At 46.7% G+C, this 25,482-nt stretch overlaps 1 protein-coding gene across 2 annotated transcripts in view; it reads right to left on the reverse strand.

The window, feature by feature from the left end:
- Window positions 1–369: 369 nt before the first annotated feature.
- The window catches only part of celsr1a (cadherin EGF LAG seven-pass G-type receptor 1a), a 99,963-nt gene continuing 74,850 nt past the window's right edge, over window positions 370–25,482 (reverse strand). For both annotated transcript variants that reach the window (XM_072377092.1, XM_072377091.1), the window contains 19 exons: window positions 24,628–24,722; window positions 23,509–23,718; window positions 23,116–23,299; window positions 22,869–23,012; window positions 21,520–21,703; window positions 21,266–21,433; window positions 20,131–20,257; window positions 19,860–20,060; window positions 16,122–16,296; window positions 15,809–15,921; window positions 14,374–14,453; window positions 14,160–14,286; window positions 13,956–14,081; window positions 13,115–13,251; window positions 11,079–11,179; window positions 10,870–11,010; window positions 6,883–7,140; window positions 6,434–6,812; window positions 370–1,666 (listed from right to left, as the gene is read on the reverse strand). In XM_072377092.1, the coding sequence (XP_072233193.1) occupies window positions 1,639–1,666; window positions 6,434–6,812; window positions 6,883–7,140; window positions 10,870–11,010; window positions 11,079–11,179; window positions 13,115–13,251; window positions 13,956–14,081; window positions 14,160–14,286; window positions 14,374–14,453; window positions 15,809–15,921; window positions 16,122–16,296; window positions 19,860–20,060; window positions 20,131–20,257; window positions 21,266–21,433; window positions 21,520–21,703; window positions 22,869–23,012; window positions 23,116–23,299; window positions 23,509–23,718; window positions 24,628–24,722 (2,978 nt within the window). In that variant the 3' untranslated portion in view covers window positions 370–1,638. The remainder of the gene's footprint in view (window positions 1,667–6,433; window positions 6,813–6,882; window positions 7,141–10,869; window positions 11,011–11,078; window positions 11,180–13,114; window positions 13,252–13,955; window positions 14,082–14,159; window positions 14,287–14,373; window positions 14,454–15,808; window positions 15,922–16,121; window positions 16,297–19,859; window positions 20,061–20,130; window positions 20,258–21,265; window positions 21,434–21,519; window positions 21,704–22,868; window positions 23,013–23,115; window positions 23,300–23,508; window positions 23,719–24,627; window positions 24,723–25,482) is intronic.

Here is a 25,482-nt window from a genome sequence, read left to right on the forward strand (position 1 = left end):
ACCTGGAATAAAACCCCAAATCAAGATGAGCTGAAGAGGAGGCGACAAGGATGCAGAGCAGGAACAAAATGGAGAAAAAGGAGGTGGAAGTTTGAACCATTTCTTCCCTTGATCATCATGGGAAATGTGAGTTCACGAGATAAAAATGGCTTCTCCCAACCGACTGATGGAGACTTAAACTTTCTACATGTTTATCTATAACAATAGTTAATAAATCTTGCTTTCTTGACACATCACCATGTCTTCACCTCCATTTGGATTCATACAACTTTAACAGACTTTTTAACGTCCTATTTTACCGCCAGCACGAGTTTTAAGTAAATATTTAAGTAATTTAAGTACATAAGATGCACAAAAGGCAGGAGACAGTTAAAAATTAACGTCACTTTTAATTTTACAAACACAATCGTCTTTTTTCCAGTGTCTTAAAACCATAAAAAATAAATATACATTATTTTACAAATCATTTCCAGTGTCTCAGATCATACAAAAACAAGGACATTCATCAAAGGCATGATTGCAGGAGGGAAACACTCTCGGGGGGGAGCAGTGTGGTAAATGGACTGTACAGTGGAAGTTGCCACATATTAGCTGCAATTTGTATCCAGACAATCTAGAAAAGCATTTGTGTCTGTTATTAAATGATAAAAACATTAACCTTTACTTTAATGGTAAAAAAAAGATTTAAAAAGGTCCATTTTTCAATGATTTTGGAATCAAATGAGCTTAAACTGAACCGGCCCTTAAGTGTAATCTGCTTATTTTCTGTATCTCAGGACGAGTTTTATCAGACAAACCGACGGGACGGACACTGGAAAATAAGGCCTCAGGTTCACTGTGATCCAACTGGAAAACTGAGCTTTACAACAGAGGGATTCCTCGTCCATCCATGTGCTTAAGGCTCATTTAACTGTTCTCCGTGGACACAGAAGATACATGAACAGACTTTCTGCTCTCAAATAAACCAGCATATTTAGTGATTTTCACAGCTGCGTTCCCAGAGTAAAGCTGGCAAATTCTTTTCAGCTGACAAACATGTCCTTACTTCAACTGAAATACAAAATAGATCATTTCTTTTTCACTTTAAAAAAATATCTACACGTTAATTACACTCTAAATACACTGAACTGAGGCTGAAGAGGCCCAAAACATAAAAAAAAGAGCACTTGGTGTATGATTGTGTCGTCCAGAATCTGATCAGTCCTACTGATGCCATTGTACCAGCTTTCTCCATGAGAAAGATGCTGTCCACAGTGTCGTTTCATAACTTTACAGTTTGAGTACAACAGAACGAACCCCGGCGGGCTCTTTATGACCTCCACAGAGGAGCATCACGGCAGCAAAGCATTCTGGGGGCGTCTCCATCCCATTTCCTTCGGTGTTTTTGGCACACATCTCCTGTTACAGTCCAACGGAGCGTTCCCTTTTCTATTTCTCACATCTTTCCAGTCTCTCTGCTGATTTTCTTGTCCCACAGTCTGTTATTAATACTGCTCTCCAGTGAGAGGAAACATGAAAGGATGCGCAGACCAGGCGTCGACTTCGTCTTCTATCCACCCAACCTTAGGCATCCTGCAATTTTTATCCGTCTTTCACCCTCTCCTTTCTTTCTTCTCTCCCCCAGGCAGACTCCTTCTCTCACAAGGGCAGGCTGGTCTGGATTTTCCTAACAGGTCAGATCGAAGTCTCGTTACTGCCACTGTTAAAGAAGGAGAAGGTAGCGGGGACAGAAGAAGCAGGGAGAGGATGCAGGGAGGGGAGGATGAGAACATGCGAGGTAAAAAGGGAGTCTGCATGCAGCATTAAGGAGGACAGACGCATCATTTCATGCTACACTTCAAGGAAAACTCTGGCATTTTCTCAAATATAATCATGGGTTTTTGCCCAGATTGAGTGTAACCTTTAACCTTTTCATGAGAAATATGAGCTCATCTTCAATTCGATGGCAGCAATACAAAAAGGTTGGGACGGGGGCAACAAAAGGCTGGAGGTAAGCGGTGAAAAGAAAGAGCTGGAGGAATGTTACAGCTGATCGGTCAGCAGCAAGTTTGGGGATAAAAAGAGCACCTGAAAGCAATATCAGTCATATGTAATACAAATAAATCACTGAAAGATTCAGAGAATCTGGAGACATGTCTGTAAGAGCTGAAAACCTCCAGGCAGCTGCATTAAAAACTGATTCTGAACCCGATTCTGCCCTGGAATCACGGCCTGGGCTCAGAAACACTTCCAGGAATCACTGTCTCACCGTAACATCCATCAGATGCAGGTTAAAGCTCCATCAGATGCAGCTTAAAGCTCCGTCAGATGCAGCTTAAAGCTCCGTCAGATGCAGCTTAAAGCTCCGTCAGATGCAGCTTAAAGCTCCGTCAGATGCAGCTTAAAGCTCCGTCATATGCAGCTTAAAGCTCCATCAAATGCAGGTTAAAGCTCCATCAGATGCAGCTTAAAGCTCCTTCAGATGCAGCTTAAAGCTCCTTCAGATGCAGCTTAAAGCTCCGTCAGATGCAGCTTAAAGCTCCTTCAGATGCAGCTTAAAGCTCCTTCAGATGCAGGTTAAAGCTCCATCAAATGCAGGTTAAAGCTCCATCAGATGCAGCTTAAAGCTCCGTCAGATGCAGCTTAAAGCTCCTTCAGATGCAGCTTAAAGCTCCATCAAATGCAGGTTAAAGCTCCATCAGATGCAGCTTAAAGCTCCGTCAGATGCAGCTTAAAGCTCCATCAGATGCAGCTTAAAGCTCCATCAGATGCAGCTTAAAGCTCCATCAGATGCAGCTTAAAGCTCCATCAGATGCAGCTTAAAGCTCCATCAGATGCAGCTTAAAGCTCCTTCAGATGCAGCTTAAAGCTCCGTCAGATGCAGCTTAAAGCTCCTTCAGATGCAGGTTAAAGCTCCATCAAATGCAGGTTAAAGCTCCTTCAGATGCAGGTTAAAGCTCCATCAGATGCAGCTTAAAGCTCCTTCAGATGCAGCTTAAAGCTCCTTCAGATGCAGCTTAAAGCTCCTTCAGATGCAGCTTAAAGCTCCTTCAGATGCAGCTTAAAGCTCCTTCAGATGCAGCTTAAAGCTCCTTCAGATGCAGCTTAAAGCTCCTTCAGATGCAGCTTAAAGCTCCATCAGATGCAGCTTAAAGCTCCGTCAGATGCAGCTTAAAGCTCCGTCAGATGCAGGTTAAAGCTCGGTCAGATGCAGCTTAAAGCTCCATCAGATGCAGGTTAAAGCTCCGTCAGATGCAGCTTAAAGCTCCTTCAGATGCAGCTTAAAGCTCCGTCAGATGCAGGTTAAAGCTTCGTCAGATGCAGCTTAAAGCTCCTTCAGATGCAGCTTAAAGCTCCATCAGATGCAGGTTAGAGCTCCGTCAGATGCAGGTTAAAGCTCCATCAGATGCAGGTTAAAGCTCCATCAGATGCAGGTTAAAGCTCCGTCAGATGCAGCTTAAAGCTCCATCAGATGCAGCTTAAAGCTCCGTCAGATGCAGCTTAAAGCTCCGTCAGATGCAGCTTAAAGCTCCGTCAGATGCAGCTTAAAGCTCCGTCAGATGCAGCTTAAAGCTCCATCAGATGCAGGTTAAAGCTCCATCAGATGCAGCTTAAAGCTCCTTCAGATGCAGCTTAAAGCTCCATCAGATGCAGGTTAAAGCTTCGTCAGATGCAGCTTAAAGCTCCATCAGATGCAGGTTAAAGCTCCGTCAGATGCAGCTTAAAGCTCCTTCAGATGCAGCTTAAAGCTCCTTCAGATGCAGCTTAAAGCTCCATCAGATGCAGCTTAAAGCTCCTTCAGATGCAGCTTAAAGCTTCGTCAGATGCAGCTTAAAGCTCCTTCAGATGCAGCTTAAAGCTCCATCAGATGCAGGTTAGAGCTCCGTCAGATGCAGGTTAAAGCTCCATCAGATGCAGGTTAAAGCTCCGTCAGATGCAGGTTAAAGCTCCTTCAGATGCAGCTTAAAGCTCCATCAGATGCAGGTTAAAGCTTCGTCAGATGCAGCTTAAAGCTCCTTCAGATGCAGCTTAAAGCTCCATCAGATGCAGGTTAGAGCTCCGTCAGATGCAGGTTAAAGCTCCATCAGATGCAGGTTAAAGCTCCTTCAGATGCAGCTTAAAGCTCCATCAGATGCAGGTTAAAGCTTCGTCAGATGCAGCTTAAAGCTCCTTCAGATGCAGCTTAAAGCTCCATCAGATGCAGGTTAAAGCTTCGTCAGATGCAGCTTAAAGCTCCTTCAGATGCAGCTTAAAGCTCCATCAGATGCAGCTTAAAGCTCCTTCAGATGCAGCTTAAAGCTCCGTCAGATGCAGCTTAAAGCTCCTTCAGATGCAGGTTAAAGCTCCATCAGATGCAGGTTAAAGCTCCATCAGATGCAGCTTAAAGCTCCATCAGATGCAGCTTAAAGCTCCGTCAGATGCAGCTTAAAGCTCCTTCAGATGCAGCTTAAAGCTCCATCAGATGCAGGTTAAAGCTTCGTCAGATGCAGCTTAAAGCTCCTTCAGATGCAGCTTAAAGCTCCATCAGATGCAGGTTAGAGCTCCGTCAGATGCAGGTTAAAGCTCCATCAGATGCAGGTTAAAGCTCCTTCAGATGCAGCTTAAAGCTCCATCAGATGCAGGTTAAAGCTTCGTCAGATGCAGCTTAAAGCTCCTTCAGATGCAGCTTAAAGCTCCATCAGATGCAGGTTAAAGCTTCGTCAGATGCAGCTTAAAGCTCCTTCAGATGCAGCTTAAAGCTCCATCAGATGCAGCTTAAAGCTCCTTCAGATGCAGCTTAAAGCTCCGTCAGATGCAGCTTAAAGCTCCTTCAGATGCAGGTTAAAGCTCCATCAGATGCAGGTTAAAGCTCCATCAGATGCAGCTTAAAGCTCCATCAGATGCAGCTTAAAGCTCCGTCAGATGCAGCTTAAAGCTCCTTCAGATGCAGCTTAAAGCTCCGTCAGATGCAGCTTAAAGCTCCGTCAGATGCAGCTTAAAGCTCCTTCAGATGCAGGTTAAAGCTCCATCAAATGCAGGTTAAAGCTCCATCAGATGCAGCTTAAAGCTCCATCAGATGCAGCTTAAAGCTCCTTCAGATGCAGCTTAAAGCTCCTTCAGATGCAGCTTAAAGCTCCTTCAGATGCAGGTTAAAGCTCCATCAAATGCAGGTTAAAGCTCCATCAGATGCAGGTTAAAGCTCCATCAGATGCAGCTTAAAGCTCCATCAGATGCAGCTTAAAGCTCCTTCAGATGCAGCTTAAAGCTCCATCAGATGCAGCTTAAAGCTCCTTCAGATGCAGCTTAAAGCTCCGTCAGATGCAGCTTAAAGCTCCTTCAGATGCAGCTTAAAGCTCCTTCAGATGCAGCTTAAAGCTCCTTCAGATGCAGCTTAAAGCTCCTTCAGATGCAGCTTAAAGCTCCTTCAGATGCAGGTTAAAGCTCCATCAGATGCAGGTTAAAGCTCCATCAGATGCAGCTTAAAGCTCCGTCAGATGCAGCTTAAAGCTCCGTCAGATGCAGGTTAAAGCTCCATCAGATGCAGGTTAAAGCTCCATCAGATGCAGCTTAAAGCTCCGTCAGATGCAGCTTAAAGCTCCATCAGATGCAGGTTAAAGCTCCATCAGATGCAGGTTAAAGCTCCATCAGATGCAGCTTAAAGCTCCATCAGATGCAGGTTAAAGCTCCGTCAGATGCAGCTTAAAGCTCCTTCAGATGCAGCTTAAAGCTCCATCAGATGCAGGTTAAAGCTCCGTCAGATGCAGCTTAAAGCTCCTTCAGATGCAGCTTAAAGCTCCATCAGATGCAGGTTAAAGCTCCGTCAGATGCAGGTTAAAGCTCCATCAGATGCAGCTTAAAGCTCCATCAGATGCAGGTTAAAGCTCCATCAGATGCAGGTTAAAGCTCCATCAGATGCAGCTTAAAGCTCCATCAGGCAAAGAAGACGCTACATGTGAACATGATCCAGGACCAAAGCTCATTTAAAATGGACTGAGGCAGAGTGGGAAACTGTTCTGGGGTCAGATGGATCAGAACCTGATGCTGCAGCCTCCAGACTAAAGAGGAGAGGCACCATCTGGTTCATCCCAAGAAGAACCAGGACTGCTGAGCAGCTGGAATCCTCTATCGGACCGGACCGGGACGACCAGAGGTCCAGCAGCTGGTCTCCTCGGTTCCAGATGTTTACAGGTGTTGCTAAAAGAAGAGGGGGTGCTACACAGAGGGAAGCTGCCATTAAGTTCAAGATGAGCTGATATTTTCAGCATTTGACCCGTTTTCTGTGCGAGTCGTTGCCTGTCGTGGACCTGGGGTTCTGTTCTGGCTTCCTGAGCAGAACTCTGGCTGCTGCCATTAAAGCAAAATTAACTCTAATAAACAGGTCTTATTGCTCTTCTTAGCCTTCATTATTTATTGATTAATAGTTAAAGGTCATGAGTTAGTTTCTCTGAGCTGGAACCACGTTTTCACTGCTTACTCTGAGTCGGACTCGTTGCCTCCGTTGACCGTCCCCGCCTTCAAGTGCATGGCGACCCCCCCGTTGGTCTCCCGGTAGACGCCAGCTGCTGGCGCCCCCACAGGAATCTGAGGTCGCGGGGCGATGGGCGGCTTGGTGACGGAGTTGTTCTCGTGGTTAGGAAGACGACCTCCTCCGTCGTTGGAGGCCTGCGAAGGCGGCCGGGACGGAGGCGCCATGATGTTGATGGAGGAGGGCGGCGGGGAGGAGGTGTTGTTGTTGTTGGGGGGCGGGGACGTGATGGTGGGGGAGGTGTAGTCGCACAGCTTCTCCCTCAGGCGGTTCTTCATGTTCTTGTCGGTCAGCGGGGGAGGGTAGCTGATCTTGTTCTTCAGGATACCTGCGTGGAAGTGATTCGTGTCAGCTCCCTTCAGATGAAACGGACTCAGGTGTGAAGCGCCTTTTCTCACCTTTTCTCTGCTCTGGTTGGTGGTTGCTGTTGGACTGAGTGACGGCGGCTGCGTCTTTAGCGTCACTCGGTGTCTGCCGGTCTCTCTCCTGCAGGGCTTCCCTCTCTCTTTCACCGACATGGTTCAGCTTATTTTCAGGGTGCAGCTCCACGTTCACCTTGGTCTCCACCCTCAGCCTCTCCGCCCCACTCGGGTCCTCGCTGTCGCTCGCCGTGGTGCCATCTCTCGGCCAGTAGGGCTTCACATGGTTGGAGTCACCTGCAAAGAAGGCAAGAGAGGAAATCGGCACAGAGAAGAGAGGAAATCGGCACAGAGAAAGGGGAAATCGGCACAAAGAAATCAGCACAAAGAAAGCGGAAATCGGCACAAAGAAAGCGGAAATAAGCACAAAGAAAGCGGAAATCAGCACAAAGAAAGCGGAAATCGGCACAAAGAAAGCGGAAATAAGCACAAAGAAAGTGTAAATCGGCACAAAGAAAGCGGAACTCAGCACAAAGAAATCAGCACAAAGAAAGCGGAAATCGGCACAAAGAAAGAGGAAATCAGCACAAAGAAAGCGGAAATCAGCACAAACAAAGTGGAAATCAGCACAAAGAAAGCGGAAATCAGCACAAAGAAAGCGGAAATCAGCACAAACAAAGTGGAAATCAGCACAAAGAAAGAGGAAATCAGCACAAAGAAAGCGGAAATCAGCACAAACAAAGCGGAAATCAGCACAAAGAAAGCGGAAATCAGCACAAAGAAAGAGGAAATCAGCACAAAGAAAGAGGAAATCAGCACAAAGAAAGCGAAAATCAGCACAAACAAAGCGGAAATCAGCACAAACAAAGCGGAAATCAGCACAAACAAAGTGGAAATCAGCACAAACAAAGTGGAAATCAGCACAAAGAAAGCGGAAATCAGCACAAAGAAAGAGGAAATCAGCACAAAGAAAGCGGAAATCAGCACAAAGAAAGCGGAAATCAGCACAAAGAAAGCGGAAATCAGCACAAAGAAAGCGGAAATCAGCACAAAGAAAGCGGAAATCAGCACAAAGAAAGCAGAACTCAGCACAAAGAAAGCGGAAATCAGCACAAAGAAAGCGGAAATCAGCACAAAGAAAGCGGAAATCAGCACAAAGAAAGCGAAAATCAGCACAAACAAAGCGAAAATCAGCACAAAGAAAGCGGAAATCAGCACAAACAAAGCGGAAATCAGCACAAAGAAAGCGGAAATCAGCACAAACAAAGCGAAAATCAGCACTAAGAAAGCGGAAATCAGCACAAAGAAAGCGGAAATCAGCACAAAGAAAGCGGAAATCAGCACAAAGAAAGCGGAAATCAGCACAAACAAAGCGAAAATCAGCACAAACAAAGCGAAAATCAGCACAAAGAAAGCGGAAATCAGCACAAACAAAGCGGAAATCAGCACAAACAAAGCGGAAATCAGCACAAACAAAGCGGAAATCAGCACAAAGAAAGCGGAAATCAGCACAAACAAAGCGGAAATCGGCACAAAGAAAGCGGAAATCGGCACAAAGAAAGCGGAAATCAGCACAAAGAAAGCGGAAATCAGCACAAACAAAGCGGATATCAGCACAAAGTAAGCGGATATCAGCACAAAGTAAGCGGAAATCAGCACAAAGAAAGCGGAAATCAGCACAAAGAAAGCGGAAATCAGCACAGAGAAAGCGGAAATCAGCACAAAAAAGCGGAAATCAGCACAAAGAAAGCGGAAATCAGCACAGAGAAAGCGGAAATCAGCACAGAGAAAGCGGAAATCAGCACAAAGAAAGCGGAAATCAGCACAGAGAAAGCGGAAATCAGCACAGAGAAAGCGGAAATCAGCACAAACAAAGCGGAAATCAGCACAAAGAAAGCGGAAATCAGCACAAAGAAAGCGGAAATCAGCACAAAGAAAGCGGAAATCGGCACAAAGAAAGAAAGCGGAAATCGGCACAAAGAAAGCGGAAATCAGCACAAAGAAAGCGGAAATCAGCACAAACAAAGTGGATATCAGCACAAAGTAAGCGGATATCAGCACAAAGTAAGCGGAAATCAGCACAAAGAAAGCGGAAATCAGCACAAAGAAAGCGGAAATCAGCACAAAGAAAGCGGAAATCAGCACAAAGAAAGCGGAAATCAGCACAAAGAAAGCGGAAATCGGCACAAAGGAAGCGGAAATCAGCACAAAGAAAGCGGAAATCAGCACAAAGAAAGCGGAAATCAGCACAAAGAAAGCGGAAATCAGCACAAAGAAAGCGGAAATCAGCACAAAGAAAGAGGAAATCAGCAAAAGAAAGAGGAAATCAGCACAAAGAAAGCGGAAATCAGCACAAAGAAAGCGGAAATCAGCACAAAGAAAGCGGATATCAGCACAAAGAAAGTGGAAATCAGCACAAAGAAAGAGGAAATCAGCACAGAGAAAGCGGAAATCAGCACAGAGAAAGCGGAAATCAGCACAGAGAAAGCGGAAATCAGCGCAAAGAAAGCGGAAATCAGCGCAAAGAAAGCGGATATCAGCGCAAAGAAAGCGGAAATCAGCACAAAGAAAGCGGAAATCAGCACAAAGAAAGAGGAAATCAGCACAAAGAAAGAGGAAATCAGCACAAAGAAAGCGGAAATCAGCACAAAGAAAGCGGAAATCAGCACAAAGAAAGCGGATATCAGCACAAAGAAAGCGGAAATCAGCACAAAGAAAGAGGAAATCAGCACAGAGAAAGCGGAAATCAGCACAGAGAAAGCGGAAATCAGCACAGAGAAAGCGGAAATCAGCACAGAGAAAGCGGAAATCAGCGCAAAGAAAGCGGAAATCAGCGCAAAGAAAGCGGAAATCAGCGCAAAGAAAGCGGAAATCAGCGCAAAGAAAGCGGAAATCAGCGCAAAGAAAGCGGAAATCAGCGCAAAGGAAGCGGAAATCAGCGCAAAGAAAGCGGAAATCAGCGCAAAGAAAGCGGAAATCAGCACAAAGGAAGCGGAACTCAGCACAAAGAAAGCGGAAATCAGCGCAAAGAAAGCGCAAATCAGCGCAAAGAAAGCGCAAATCAGCACAAAGAAAGAAAGTGGAAATCAGCGCAAAGAAAGCGGAAATCAGCGCAAAGAAAGCGGAAATCAGCACAAAGACAGCGGAAATCAGCACAAAGAAAGAAAGTGGAAATCAGCACAAAGAAAGAAAGTGGAAATCAGCACAAAGAAAGCGGAAATCAGCGCAAAGAAAGCGGAAATCAGCACAAAGAAAGCAGAAATCAGCACAAAGAAAGCGGAAATCAGCGCAAAGAAAGCGCAAATCAGCGCAAAGAAAGCGCAAATCAGCACAAAGAAAGAAAGTGGAAATCAGCACAAAGAAAGAGGAAATCAGCACAAAGAAAGCGGAAATCAGCACAAAGACAGCGGAAATCAGCACAAAGAAAGAAAGTGGAAATCAGCACAAAGAAAGAAAGTGGAAATCAGCACAAAGAAAGCGGAAATCAGCGCAAAGAAAGCGGAAATCAGCACAAAGAAAGAAAGTGGAAATCAGCACAAAGAAAGCGGAAATCAGCACAAAGAAAGCGGAAATCAGCGCAAAGAAAGCGGAAATCAGCACAAAGAAAGCGGATATCAGCACAAAGAAAGCGGAAATCAGCACAAAGAAAGCGGAAATCAGCACAAAGAAAGCGGATATCAGCACAAAGAAAGAAAGCGGAAATCAGCGCAAAGAAAGCGGAAATCAGCACAAAGAAAAAGTGGAAATCAGCACAAAGAAAGCGGAAATCAGCACAAAGAAAGCGGATATCAGTACAAAGAAAGAAAGCGGAAATCAGCACAAAGAAAGTGGAAATCAGCACAAAGAAAGCGGAAATCAGCACAAAGAAAGTGGAAATCGGCACAAAGAAAGCGGAAATCAGCACAAAGAAAGTGGAAATCAGCACAGAGAAAGCGGAAATCAGCACAGAGAAAGCGGAAATCAGCACAAACAAAGTGGAAATCAGCACAGAGAAAGCTCATGAGACGACGCTTCGGTTGAACCAACCTTTCGGGGTGCTGTGAACCGGCCTCTCGTTGTTCCACTTTGGCTTGACATCGATGTCATCGTCCTCGCTGTCGGAGGAGTGGGACGAGGCATACGAGGAGCTGTGCTCATCCACCGACAGCTCGCTGTCCGAGTCCGAGTCTGATGGAAACAAGGAGCATGAGTACCAAGCAGCACCAAGCGTCATCACCTCCACCAGCACAGCTCACCGTCTGCTTTGGTGCCGTTCCTGTGGAACAGAGGTCCATCCAGATCCGTGTGACCTTTGGCTGTTCCCGAGGAGACGCTGGGCTTCTGGCCCGACTCCTCCCTGAGAGATTCAGAGAGGAAGCACAGCGCGGCGGGAGGTTAAGTCAAGCCTGGACTCGTGGCTTTCAGCCGCTCAAACAGAAGTCATCGCCTCTTTCAGAGCAAAAACTGTGACTCAGGCGTGGGGTTAAAGTGAAGGAAACCTTCCTACGCTGAAGTCTGTTCACGGTTTCAAAACTTCCCGTCTAGTCGAGCTTTTATTCCAGCTTGGACTGAGAATCGGTCCTGAGGCTGAATCTGAAACTGGAGACTCTGACCGGCCTGATCTAAGCTTCTGGAAGCAGCTGAAGATGTGCCAACAGCTGCAGGGAGCAGCTATGCATTACACTCCCACCTCAACAGGTACCACCCCCCCCCCACATCTCTGGCCCTGATGTCAGCTCTAATTACCGAGACGACAGCTTTACGATCTGAGGCACACAGTCGGTTCAATTTGGGGGAAAAATCTTAAAAACTGGATGCAAACGAGTTTTTCTGTCATGGATAAAAAGAATAATAAGATGATTTATGGCTGTATTAACCCCCGACATCTGTTAAAATCTTATTATTATATCCACAAATCCGTAAAATGATCATATCAGGCAGGAAATAACTGAATTACTCCTCCCAGCTGCTCCATTACAGACTCGACTGTTTATTGTGGGAAAAAAGTTCATTTCAGGCCAATTTATCATATTAACGATTAAAATGATGGATTCAGCGACATATTAAAGCCACAGTTGGATCTCATCTTAATTAACCTCTTTACTGCTGAATACATTCACGTTTGAAATGCCTCATTTGTGTATTTATCTGGATTTTTTTGTTCAACTTTGAGGAAACAAAAAGGTTTGAAAAGAGTCGGCTTCATAACCTGCTTTGGATAAATTCTGCTGCAAGTTAAACTGGTTTTATGGTCATTTTGAAGCTTAAAGAGAAATGTTATGAAGTGAGAAACCAAAAATAAAACCAGCATGAATATATATTCATATATTTCATCACATTTCAGCCTGTACAGCATTTCACAGACACTATTTAACACAAACTGCATAAGAAAAAAACAACCGAAAGTCGTTCATGACGAGTAAAGCTGGTAAATCTGGAGTTAAAGTTTGATTTGTTCAGGAACAAGTGGATATTTCACTATTTTTCTCCCCACAAAGCAACAAAAATAAGAAGTTAAATGAAGAAATTGAGCAAAAAGGTGTCGGCTGAAGCTGATTATAATGAACAGATTCTAAATGACGACACTTTTCTGACCAGATTTCACCAAAACAGCTGCTTCTTTAGCATATAAACTGGATTAATGTTGCTTTTTATGCGTTTCCTCAAAACTCCACAGAGGAGCTCGTGTACGGAACTATTAGGGAGCAAAACAGCATGTTTAATAATTAAAATGTCTTCAATTTTATGTTAAATTTCTATATATTTACATTTCTTTAAATGCTGCACTCAGAAACTGTTCCAAAACGTTTATTAGAGTGATATAAATGAGCGTCATCAGAAAATAAAGTGAACTTTAACATGTTAGACGCGTTACATTTGTCATTTAGGTAGAATATGAACAGTTCAGGGCCCAACACGGAGCCCTGTGGTACACCACAGGTAACTTTCAGTGAATCAGAACCAGAAACAGATGCATTTTGTTCATAAAAACTGAACAAACAGCCTGTTCAGGTGCTTTAACTCTATGTCAGATGTGTTTTCCTGTATGTGAGCCATGCAACCAGCAAATCTCAGCATGGTCATTCACACAAGAAGCAGAATCCCTCGCCAGTGCAGGCGCCATCATGTGGCGGCGAGCACTGACGGCAGATAGAGCGAATAAACCGAGCTTCGGCAGGTGAAACAGGCGTGTGAATCGGAGGTTAGAAGGTGTGAGACGCATCAGAAGTGAAAGAGACTCGTCATGCAGCGGTTTAGTAAAGCAGCCGTGCGGTCAGTGGGCGTGTTGTACCTGAGCGTGTACGCCAGGTAGCTGCTGCGGCTCTTTGCTGACCTGAGCGTGCTGTCCAGGGAGACGTTGGACTCGCCGATGGCGGAGCGGTACAGCGGGCCGTCCTCCGTGTACGTGTTGTTGCAGTTCAGAGAGCGCTGAGGATGGAAATGTGGCTTTTACACGTCAACAAGACATTTATTAGGCCAACCGGGACAAAGGTGATTGATCCCCTGATCAATTTAACTCTGAATTTATATGGAAAGACAGGATGTCAACCAAAAATCCAGAGAAAACACGACAAAAGTGTTTGATTGAATAGGAAAAATGGCGAGTTGGTTCAGGTGCAGGTCGATAAAATGAATTGCTTCACTCAAACCAAGTTAAAACTGCTTTGTCCTTCATATTTATCCATGTTTAAGCTGGTTTCGAGTATAAACTTCTTTATATTACCTTATATGAGAAAGAACCACACTTGTTCTTCTGGAATCCGAAATTCGCTTTCTTTTAAGGAGATAGTCAAGATTTCAGATATTGCCATAAAATGAATTGCTTCACTCAAACCAAGTTAAAACTGCTTTGTCCTTCATATTTATCCATGTTTAGGCTGGTTTCAAACATACACTTCTTTTTATAACCTTATATGAGAAAGAACAACACATGTTTGAGCAATAAACTCCTTATAATGAGTAATGCACGATTCAGGATTTTGCTTTAAAATGAATTCCTTGTTGCAGAAGAAGAATCTGTGGACAGCTGGAGTTGATCAGCTGATCAATCGATGGGTTTTTGGTTGAGATCCTGTCTCTCCTTCAGCGGGGAGCATTTATTGATCTAAAAAAAGGACCCGAGGTGTTCTTACCGTGAGCAGCGAGGCCCTCGTGGTGCTGGACTCGTCTTGTACGCTCTTCTTTCCCGAGATGACGTTCTTCAGGTTCTTCCTCACTTCTTTGTTGAAGATCACGTGGAAGAAGAAGATGACGACTCCCTGCAGAGGCGGCAAAAAACCGTGAGATTGACAAAGTGTGAGAGGAGGATGGAGTATCTGAGGGTCCCGCTTTGTTACCTGCAGGCAGCTGCAGATGGCGAACAGGTAGTGGAAAGTCATGACATCACTGTTGACCGCCATGAGGCCGAGCACCCAGGTGGCGCTGATGAAGAGCAGGAGGAGGAACGCCACGCGCAGCGCAGGACTAAAGAACCCAGAGAAACGGTGGCGGGACATTAAAGAGTAACTGATGGGCTGTAATTTGAATCGTTGGTGTAACTGAGAAACTCACATCGCTCCAGACTTCTCCGCAACCCTCTGCCTGCGACCACACGAGGCCTTCGCCGCTAAAATGAAGATGACGATGTTCACCTTTAAAAACAGGGAGGAAAAGGTCAGAATCATTTCTTCTCCTTTCATGGCACCACTTTAGAGTTTGAGTGCAGGTTGTTGCCTTTAAATGCATTTTAAACTATCAAATAAAAAGAAATCCATCACATCGGTGCGTTTAAACGCTGCTGAAGTGAAGATTTCTTCCATTCTACACAATAAAGTGTGGGACAGAGTGATGGAGGCTGCATTAAAGCAGCCATGTTCAGCCCTCAGTTTGTCCCTTTAAGTCTCTCCTTCAGCAGATAGAAGCTCAGCTGGATCAGAACCAGCTGACGGGCTCGGCCATGTTTCAGCTCTGAGAAACTCTGGTGCTGCTCAGCAGGATGTTTGGATCATTATCTTGTTGCAGGATGAAGCTTTGGAGGCATTTAGTGGAACTGGAGCAGATCAGATGTTTCTATCCAGCTCAGAGTTGATGGAGCAGCTCCATCATCAGTGAAGATAAGTGAGCAGAACCTGTGGCAGCAGAACCTGTGGCAGCAGAACCTGTGGCGGCCAGAACCTGTGGCAGCAGAACCTGTGGCAGCCAGAACCTGTGGCAGCAGAACCTGTGGCAGCAGAACCTGTGGCAGCCAGAACCTGTGGCAGCCAGAACCTGTGGCAGCAGAACCTGTGGCAGCCAGACATGCCCCCCCCCCACCGTGTTCAGCAGAGCAGCTGCTATGCTGTGGATCTCGGTTCCTGTTGGTCTCCACACTTTCTTCCTGCCATCACTCTGATGCAGGTTCATCTGGGTCCGGTCTGTCCAGAACACCTTTTTCCAGAACTCTGCAGCTCCTTTAAGGACTTTTTGGCAAACTGTGACGCGTCCATCCTGTTTCTGTGGCTAACTAGCGGTTAGCATGTAGCAGTGGCTAACTAGCGGTTAGCATGTAGCAGTGGCTAACTAGCGGTTAGCATGTAGCAGTGTAGCTTCTGTGCTTCTGTTCATGAAGTCTTCTGTGGACAGTCGTCTCTGACAGAGACACACCTGCCTCCTGAAGATGGTTCTGATCCGTTGGACGGGCCTTTGAGGATGTTTCTTTCCCACAGTGAGGATTCTTCTGTCTTCCTCGGCCTACCAGAGCATTCTTTCTTCTTCATGATCTTCCAGACAGCTGATGCTGGTGATCCTGAGGTTTGACTCATGTCTCTGATGCTTTCTTCTGGTTTTCCAGCTTCTCTCCTCATGTTGAACAGCTTCAGACTCTCATCCCTGCACTGATGAAGCAGTGAAACACACCTGGAAGCCACCTGGCCCAAACAAAAATGATGGAACTCTGTCCCAAACATTATGGAAGAAGCTTCAAATGAGATGAATGGAATTAAATGTTCACAATGTGTAAATCTCCTACCAAAACGACCACAAAGATGGGGCCTGCGAAGCTCCAGATGAGTGTGTCGTGGACAGAGAGCCAGCAGAAATCAGGGTTTCCGTAACCCTGAGGATCAAGGCCGACTGCCAAGCCTGCACACAGAACACATGAGTGGCATTATATTCCAAAAACATGTCAGTCAGATCCACCCTGTAATCTGACAAGGAACAGGAGCTCATTTCTTTCCACACTAAACGTATGTCACTGTTTATCGTGTCATTATGACAGATCCTGGAGGGTTATCTTCCCACGAGTCCCGGCTCCTCTGAGCCTGTTGGCGTGCGTTTCTCACCGGTGATGATAGCCGGGATGCCCCAGCCCATGGCGTAGTAAAACCTCATGTGGCCGTGGTTGATGTTGCGCATCTCGGTCAGCATGCGGTAGATGTGCAGCCCCTCCACGAACATCCAGGCGAAGGTGCACATGTAGAAGTAATGCAGGAGGATGGCGATCACTGTGCACACAAACTGGAAGGGACGGGACAAGAAAGGGTCAAATACGTCCATTCAGACTGAAAATATTACATTTCGATGCCATTTTCAGGGATGGAGGAACTATTTCCAACCCAATTACAGCTCATGTTATGAAGAAGCAACACGCCGTCGTTTTGAGTGACATCCTGTTTGAAATGAGCCCAAATGGACCCACCTGGAGCATCACGACAGGTGTGAGGAGGACATAACTAACCTATAAACGACCTTTTCTGTCAAAAACCCTCGAGAAGATAGAAATAATGTCCTTCCTGTTCCTTTTGGAGCAGATCGCACCTCCTCTGCTCCCCTCTTCTGGGGTGGGGGAGTCCCACAGGGCTCACTTCCTGGCCCTCATCTTTTCTCTGTTTCTATTCGCTCCTGCTTGGTTTCATACTTAAAATACTCTTTAAATCTAGGCTAAAAACATACTTATTTCAGATGGCTTTTAATACCCAGTAGTATGGTTTTCCCGTCTGCTGCCACGCCGGAGGAATGTCCGGGAATGCCCCGGCGCTCCTGATAAACTGTATTTGAGTGTCTCTGTGCACGGTGTGGAGCTCAGAGACCCAGAGCCAGCTCTGACAGCACGATAAATCATCCTGCAGATGGCCTTGGGCGCACACGGACAGCATTCCACACGCCTGAACTCTGGGTGCACGACTCGCATGGATACAAAACGTAATCTGACTTTCTCCTCTGCTGAGGCTCGTTGGCTTATAGCTTCAACAGAACCCTGAACGGAGGCAGATAACGCAGCACATGCTCGGTCAAGTCCACCTCGTCCCTGTCAGCTCACTGTGAGTCACAGTGTTTTACAAGAGAAAGACAAAACTATCAACTTGTCGGGTGCCTGTAACCTGGAATGATCCTGAGCCCCACCTTCCTGCTGTCAGAGCCTCACCTGAAGGTTATCCACGAAGGATTCAGGGACTTTAATGAGACCCACACTTGAAGTTTGTGGCTGATTGGAGGTGTGAAGTCATCCTAAATAAAGTAAAAAACACTGAAGCAGCAGCACAGAAAGCCCAGGAAACCTTACTTTTATTCCTACATCTGGATAACAGCTGGAGGCTGTGCATCAGTCTGTAAACATCTGGTTTAGCCAGACGAGACAGAGCCGACACGCTCATCTCAAACATCTCACTTTCCTGCACTGAACCTGCTAAAGAAGGCAGAAGATAAGCTCATGCAGAGGTAAGCGACTCGGGTTAAGAGCTGAATCTGTCCTTCAGTCTCTCAGTGTGTCGGCTTTCCAAGCCTCGGCGTTTCTTGTCAATTAGAAGATTAATTATGTTTTCATACAGCAGCTTTGTCAAGTTTAAAGTAAGAAGCTGTTTTGGGAAATCTTTGCCAGGGCCTGCCCCCCCGAGGCCTGCCTCTGCAGACCGGTACCAGCCCGAACACGTCCACAGAGGTGTGGGTGTGCAGGTGTGAGTCTGGGTCCAAACATCTGTGTCAGCAGACTTCAAAGGAACCCCGTGACCCTTTTGATCCTTCAACGTATGCGAGTGCGAGTCTGAGACCAACCCAAGGTGGAATTAGATTACGTTTCCTGCTTCTAAGAGGACGCACGCTGCACCTGACACCGCCTTTATCAAAGAGCCTCGGGATAATAACGTTACATCCAGCAACAGGCGAATAATTAACTCGGGAGGTTATATTTCAGGGCAATTTGGGAACCTGCACATTCCTAAAAATTACAGTCATTAGTTGAAAATCAAAACACATAATCAAATAAAGGAAGACTCCCTGGGAGGCCCGGCCCATTAAGCCTCGTAAAGCCTCTATTAACCCAGCGTTAGAGGCCTGCCTGAAGGCCAAATGAATATCTTAGGATGTCTGGCAGGTTCTTACACTCTAATACGGTAAAGACCAGAATGAGCCCCTTTATCCTGCTGCACCGTGCCATCAAGGCTGGTCACACGTGGCTCTCTGGAGGTATCTGGAGGTATACGACCAGCAGAAAGCAACCGTTTGGATCCCAAAATATTCAAAACTCTGATTCCTCCGGGATTGAAGTCGGTTATTCAGGCTACGCACATCAGAGATGTGAAGCTGAAGCAGGCACCCAAACACCGTGGAAGAAGGTCCAGGAGTGTATTACCGAGGTTCCAGGGGTGGATTAGGATGTATGAGGTAACCCTAAGCATCTGTCCTCAGTCTGCTCGTGTTTCAGTTGCTTTTTTTTGTTTTTCATTAGTTTCGAGCTGTTAAAAAGCTAAAAAGCAACATGTCTGAAGACATGGAAACCAAAGCTGCCACAGCATCAACCAACATTTATCTGAATCCATCTATAATTCACATTTACACCACATCCAAGCCCATGAAATGATGCACGAAGTAAGAGTTAAACACGCTTCCTGAAATGTATTTAACACTAAACCAGCGGATATAATGAGCACTGATGGGGGCTGTTGTCTATTTACTGACAGAATGTGTGGATTCGTTGGGTTGGGATTGAGATATAAACCCGTTTGCAGCGCACTGGAGTCGACCCGAAGCAGCCAAACAAACAGCTTGAGTCGGCCTAATTCCACACGCCGTCGTTTTGAGTGACATCCTGTTTGAAATGAGCCCAAATGGACCCACCTGGAGCATCACGACAGGTGTGAGGTGGACATAACTAACCTATAAACAACCTTTTCTGTCAAAAACCCTCAAGAAGATAGAAATAATGTCCTTCCTGTTCCTTTTGGAGCAGATCGCACCTCCTCTGCTCCCCTCTTCTGGGGCGGGGGAGTCCCACAGGGCTCACTTCCTGGCCCTCGTCTTTTCTCTGTTTCTATTCGCTCCCGCTTGGTTTCAAACTTAAAATCCTCTTTAAATCTAGGCTAAAAACATACTTATTTCAGATGGCTTTTAATACCCAGTAGTATGGAGACTCTTTTATATTATCTTATTCAATTTTGCTGTATTTTATTGTTTTGTACTTATTCTTTTCTTTATTTATTATCTGCTGTAAAGCACTTTGGTACCGAAATGGATCGTTGTAAAGGGCTGTAGAAATAAATTACATTTTACATTTAAAAAAACGAGGCGTTTGAATCTACTGTTATGCAGGCGACGGTCAGATTTATGTGGCCCTTAAAAGGAAGGATACACCCTTCCTTAAGCGTTGTGACGACATAAAGGCCTGCGTGGGTCTTGACTTTATGAATTCTAAAGAAGAAAAGACAGAAGTGATGGTTTTCAGAGGCTCGACCCGTAGATCTGTGTTCTTTGGCCCAGAAAATCAGCTCAACCATCACAAATACTGGGGTTAAAATGATGCTGATCTTAATCTCCAGAACCAGATCAGGGCAGTGATTTTCCTTTCTCACGACTCGGCTGTCATGGACTCCATGTCTTACTCCACTGGCTGCACACACATCTTAAATCCCTCAATGTTCTGCTACACCTTCAGACTCTATTTGTATTTACCTCCATTTTAGGAAGCAATTTCTACACATGTTTTATGTCTTTTAATGACTTCGTTTTGGTTGTTTCTAAGGTGGTTTATCCATAAAGTCGGACCGGATCGGGCTTGGGACAGACCAGCTGTCTGAGCACACACTGACCATGTTGTCGGTCTGATTGATGCCGAGCAGGAAGACGAGCTCGGAGAAGAAGAGCGTCGCCACCAGGTTCCTGTGGATGGAGTGGAGGTTGGAGCGGAGCCGGTGCAGGACGCACAGCAGGATGAAGGTGAGGAGGAGGAGGAACAGGGACGCCGACACCGTGGTGTACGTCACGATCTTCAGGGGCAGGACGTCGCCGTGCTGCGGGGGGGACGCCCAAAGTTAGAGTCAGGAAGCAGCAACAAGAGTGAGAGCTGAGAATGAGACGTACCTCTCTCTTGGACACGTCCATCAGCACAGCGAAGCTGGTCATGTGGTTGCACTGACAGCTGATGTGGCTGCTGTTCCTGTTGAGCACCTCGCAGCCTTTGGAGGACCAGCCGCCCGTGCCCCCGATCCTAAACACCCAAACAGAAATCATTCACCTGTTTCATTATGAACTTGAGCTCCTCTGGCTGCCCTTAGCCGCCTGCATCAGGTTCAAGTCCCTGATGTTAGCTACAAAGAGCTTAATGGAACGGCTCCATCTACTTGAATGCTCCTGCAAAGGCTTCTGTCATCTCCCACCTTGACTCCTGCAACGCTCTCCTAACTGGTCTCCTAACTGGTTTCCTAACTGGTTTCCTAACTGGTTTCCTAACTGGTTTCCTAACTGGTCTCCTAACTGGTTTCCTAACTGGTTTCCTAACTGGTCTCCTAACTGGTCTCCTAACTGGTCTCCTAACTGGTCTCCTAACTGGTTTCCTAACTGGTCTCCAGCCTGTGAAACCTCTGCAGATGGTCCAGAACGCGGCGGTGCGTCTGGTCTTGGATCAGCCTAAAAGAACACGTCCCCCCTCTGTTCATTGAGCTCCTCTGGCTGCCCTTAGCCGCCTGCATCAGATCCAAGTCCCTGATGTTAGCTACAAAGAGCTTAATGGAACGGCTCCATCTACTTGAATGCTCTTGCAAAGGCTTCTGTCCCAACTGGGTCCCTCCGTTGGTCCCAGGATTGTCGTCTAGCAGCTCCTACACCACGCCTAAGACAATCCAAACTCTGTTCATGTGTCGTCCCACGATGGTGGAATGACCTACCGAGCGCTACCAGAACAGGGGCGTCCCTGTCTATCTTCAAGAAGCTCCTGAAAACCCAGCTCTTCAGAGAGCATCTCCTATCCCAGCACTTACCTTGTACTTCCCTCCCCCCTCTATCTCTGCACTTTATCTTTCTGCACTTCCTTCTATGCCTGCACCCTATCTCTACTCTGTCCCCTCTGACAGAGTCGGACTCCTGGGTTCCTTCTATGTAGCTTATTGTTAGCTTTTTATAAAGCTGTTATATCTTCATTTGTAAGTCGCTTTGGATAAAAGCGTCTGATAAATACAGAAACAGAAACATTATCATCCTGCAGAACCTGAACACTCACGGGATGGAGTGATCCCAGAACACGCAGACGGGCTTCGTCCGCTCCTCCGTCTCCAGCAGGGTGTAGTCCAACGCCAGCGGGGGGTCCAGAGTAGGAGGAAGGGGCGGGCCTTCGCTGTGGATGGTGGCGCTCACGATGGCGGTGTTGATAACTGGACGGTTGGGGAGCCTGAACACAGACAAACATTCAGCCAATTCGTCCTGGTGTCCGTTCATGTGATGCAGTTTTATGGAGTTTAGAGTCAACGTTTTTACCTCAGACTCCGGCGGTCGGGGTCATATCTCTCCGGGAGGAGCTGCCCCAGGGACTTGTAGACGATAACCACGGCGACGGGCAGAGGGGCAGGTGGCTCCAGGTGGCGGCGCCTCCTGTCGGACGCCGTGAGCTCCTCCTCCTGGGGGGCGGCGGTTTGGGTCGGAGGGGCGGCGGTGGGTTCTGCTGTGAGAGACGGGGAGAAGGTGGAGTTCAAACCCAATCTGCCATTACAGTGCAGAACGAGGCACAGACAGCAGCATTATTGTCCAATGAGGGACACAGAACGGGTCCAGGAGACATTTACACACAGATTCATCATAAGTTCATCCAGGACCTGAGAACTTCCTGTCTCAGAGTGATGCAGAGAAACTGCTCCATGCATCTGTTACGACTGTAATTCTCTGAAAAACTCTGAAATCCAAAATGCTGCAGCCAGAGAATCTAAGATTCTTCTCCTCACATATAAAGCTCTTAATGACCGAGCTCCATCACATCTTAAAGATCTTACAGTTGGATATTTCCCCAACAGAGCACTTTGCTCTCAGGCTGCAGGTTTCCTTGTGGTTCCCAGAGTTTCTAAAAGCAGAATGGGAGGCAGAGCCTTCAGTTATCAGGCCCCTAAAAGCAGAATGGGAGGCAGAGCCTTCAGTTATCAGGCCCCTAGAAGCAGAATGGGAGGCAGAGCCTTCAGTTATCAGGCCCCTAGAAGCAGAATGGGAGGCAGAGCCTTCAGTTATCAGGCCCCTAAAAGCAGAATGGGAGGCAGAGCCTTCAGTTATCAGGCCCCTAAAAGCAGAATGGGAGGCATAGCCTTCAGTTATCAGGCCCCTAAAAGCAGAATGGGAGGCAGAGCCTTCAGTTATCAGGCCCCTAAAAGCAGAATGGGAGGCAGAGCCTTCAGTTATCAGGCCCCTAAAAGCAGAATGGGAGGCAGAGCCTTCAGTTATCAGGCCCCTAAAAGCAGAATGGGAGGCAGAGCCTTCAGTTATCAGGCCCCTCTCTGTGGAACCAGCTGCCAGTTTGGCTTCAGGAAGCAGACACCCTCTCTACCTTTAAGATCAGGCTGAAACTTTCCTTTCCCCCAGCACCTCGCATCAGAACCTCCTGATGGGGGTTACAGCCACTGCAACAGAGTTATTTTAACTTGGAGTCGGCTGTTTGTGACCCAATCGTTGTTTAAATGTATTTACTCTGGGTGCTCGTATCTCACCAGATGCCAGAGAGTTATTTATTCATGTGATCCAAGCTGCACTTTCTCTCTGTTACATGTGTTAGCGATGAGCCTCTTTGAGACTTTTAAACGGTCTCTCTCAGGTGTTCAGGTGGTATCTGAGGCCGGCGTTCTCACCGTTCTGGACCTGATCGCGCAGGTTAAACTGTGGGAAGTGGACGGAGGACCGGAGCTCCTTGGCGACAGGCTCCTGGATGTCCTGGAATCGCGGTAACGTTGCCCTCTCTGGGTCAGACACATCCAGGTAGTCCACGGTTAAAACTGTGGAACAGACGAGCGGGAAAGGAACGGCGAGGAGGAGACAAGAGGGAAAAGATAAGCTTTATTCAGACTTTATTCACCACCTGCTGGACGCTCCACTCACTCATGTTGTCGGTGACGATGGTGAACGGTTTCAGGTAGGTCTTCCTGACGTTTTGTGCCAGCGTGTTGGCGTACTCCTCGAAGTTTCGGAGCAGGTGAGCAGTGCCGCCCTCCGTCTTCTGGATCTGCTCCCAGTGCTTCTTGGTGTCCGGATCCAGGATGGCGCTGCCCGCTCGCACCAAATTCTGGAAGAAACGTCCAAAAACGAGCACTGTCAGAGTAACGTCAAGAGTTTAGAAACCATGCATCAGAAACTGTGGAAGTGGTGAATATGTGTTTCTCTAATCCACCAGCAGGGGGCGGTGTGTCACCAGAGCTCCCAGGAACACACACACAGGGAACATGAGTGAAAATCCACAGGAAAAACACCCAGAACGACCCGTTTCTCCTCTACCTCGTTGAACTCTGCGTCCTTCATGGCGGTGAGATCGAACCCCGCCTGCCGGCTCTCAAACTGCAGCACGAGGTTCAGCAGCTGCGCCGCCGTCTTCATGTCGTTGCCAAAGTAGTGCGGCGTGTTATTTGTGGCGCCGTGGAGCAACCGCACGATGGCCTTGGAGTGTTCGCTGTCCATCCGAGAAGTGTTTCGATGCAGGTCCTCGTTCTGGGTTGAGGGATGAAAAGAGAAGGAGAATAAGCGGGTCAAGGCAAAGAGCAGAAACCGGGCAATCCTGGGATTATGGAGACTTTGAGAAGTTTAAGCCTCGAGTATTAGATTTCAAACACAATAGGTGAAATACTTTGTTAAATCTACCAAAGCACGGAGGAGAAATCACAATCTGTGACGCACAAGAACTACTACGGCTCACAAAGAGGCTGAAACGGGTCAAATGCAGGACACCTGAGAGGGAAGAACCAGGATCTGTCCTCTAAAACGGGTTTCTGCCTTCTTTCACCTTCGTAATATAGTTAAAATCAGGAACTTCCTGTCTCAGAGTGATGCAGAGAAACTGCTCCATGCATCTGTTATGACTGTAATTCTCTGAAAAACTCTGAAATCCAAAATGCTGCAGCCAGAGAATCTAAGATTCTTCTTCTCACATATAAAGCTCTTAATGACCGAGCTCCATCACATCTTAAAGATCTTACAGTTGGATATTTTCCTAACAGAGCACTTTGCTCTCAGGCTGCAGGTTTCCTTGTGGTTCCCAGAGTTTCTAAAAGCAGAATGGGAGGCAGAGCCTTCAGTTATCAGGCCCCTAAAAGCAGAATGGGAGGCAGAGCCTTCAGTTATCAGGCCCCTAAAAGCAGAATAGGAGGCAGAGCCTTCAGTTATCAGGCCCCTCTCTGTGGAACCAGCTGCCAGTTTGGCTTAAGGAAGCAGACACCCTCTCTACCTTTAAGATCAGGCTGAAACTTTCCTTTCTGATAAAGCTTATAGTTAGGGATGGCTCAGGTGAGCCTGAAACATCCCATAGTTCTGCTGCTATAGGCCCAGCCTGCTGGGGGAGCTCCCATGATGCACCTCTGCTCCCTCTGGTGTTGGTTGTCTGAGCTGAACTGTGACACCCACCAGTTTCTTCAGATGAGAGAAGGTGTCGGCGGTGCAGTTGAAGAGCTCAGGCGACAGCCAGCCCTTCTCATCACTGCAGTGACGGATGGCGGTACCTGAAAAACCCAACAAAACAGAAAATAAGTCAAACAGACCGTCGGGAGGCAGCACAATACGACACAGTTTACATTCTGAGCCGGAAAAGCATTCATCCAAACCCGTTCTGTGGTTTAAAGTCACTTTTATTCGTCACTTCTCGTGTCTTTAGGGATAAGAAACACGAGCCTCCATCTGATCTAAATCTGAGCTTCAAGCTTTCACATCTTTAAACGTGTCTCCTCAGGAGGAAACGGCAGCCAGAGGGCGCTGAAAGAGGGACCCGTCCCCCCAGGAGCCCTGGGACACAACAAAGGGGTCGCCATGGTGACTGCAGTAACCAAGGGGGGGTGGTAACCAGGAAAGAAACAGTGTTTTTATGGGAAGAGATCAGTGAACTCTGCTTTATTCGACTTTAAGAGGAGGAGGGCTACAGTCAGCTCTGGGAATACCTGCCTCTGTTCCAGCAGTTTGAAATCTCTGCTGGATTCACGGACCAATGAGAGAGCTGCTCTGCTGTGTTTTTTAAGCTTCAGTGAGTGTGTTTATGTGCCTTAAAGTACATTAACTCAGCTTAGCTGTTCGCTGTTTCACAATAACTGAACTTTCTGCCACTTTCTTCAGTTTGTTTTCTTTGTCAAATAAAATCTTTTGAAAGAAAAGGTCAGAGTCTCGCTGGTTTTGTCTGTTAAACGATAAACCAGCGAGCTTCGCTTCACACAGACGCCTGAATCAAACCCATCTGTGACCCGGTCGGGTGTTTCAGAGCCTCGAGTTTGT

Source organism: Leuresthes tenuis, unplaced genomic scaffold (genome assembly GCF_036924035.1).
Source record: "Leuresthes tenuis unplaced genomic scaffold, fLeuTen1.0.hap1 SCAF_23, whole genome shotgun sequence".
Lineage (NCBI taxonomy): Eukaryota > Metazoa > Chordata > Actinopteri > Atheriniformes > Atherinopsidae > Leuresthes > Leuresthes tenuis.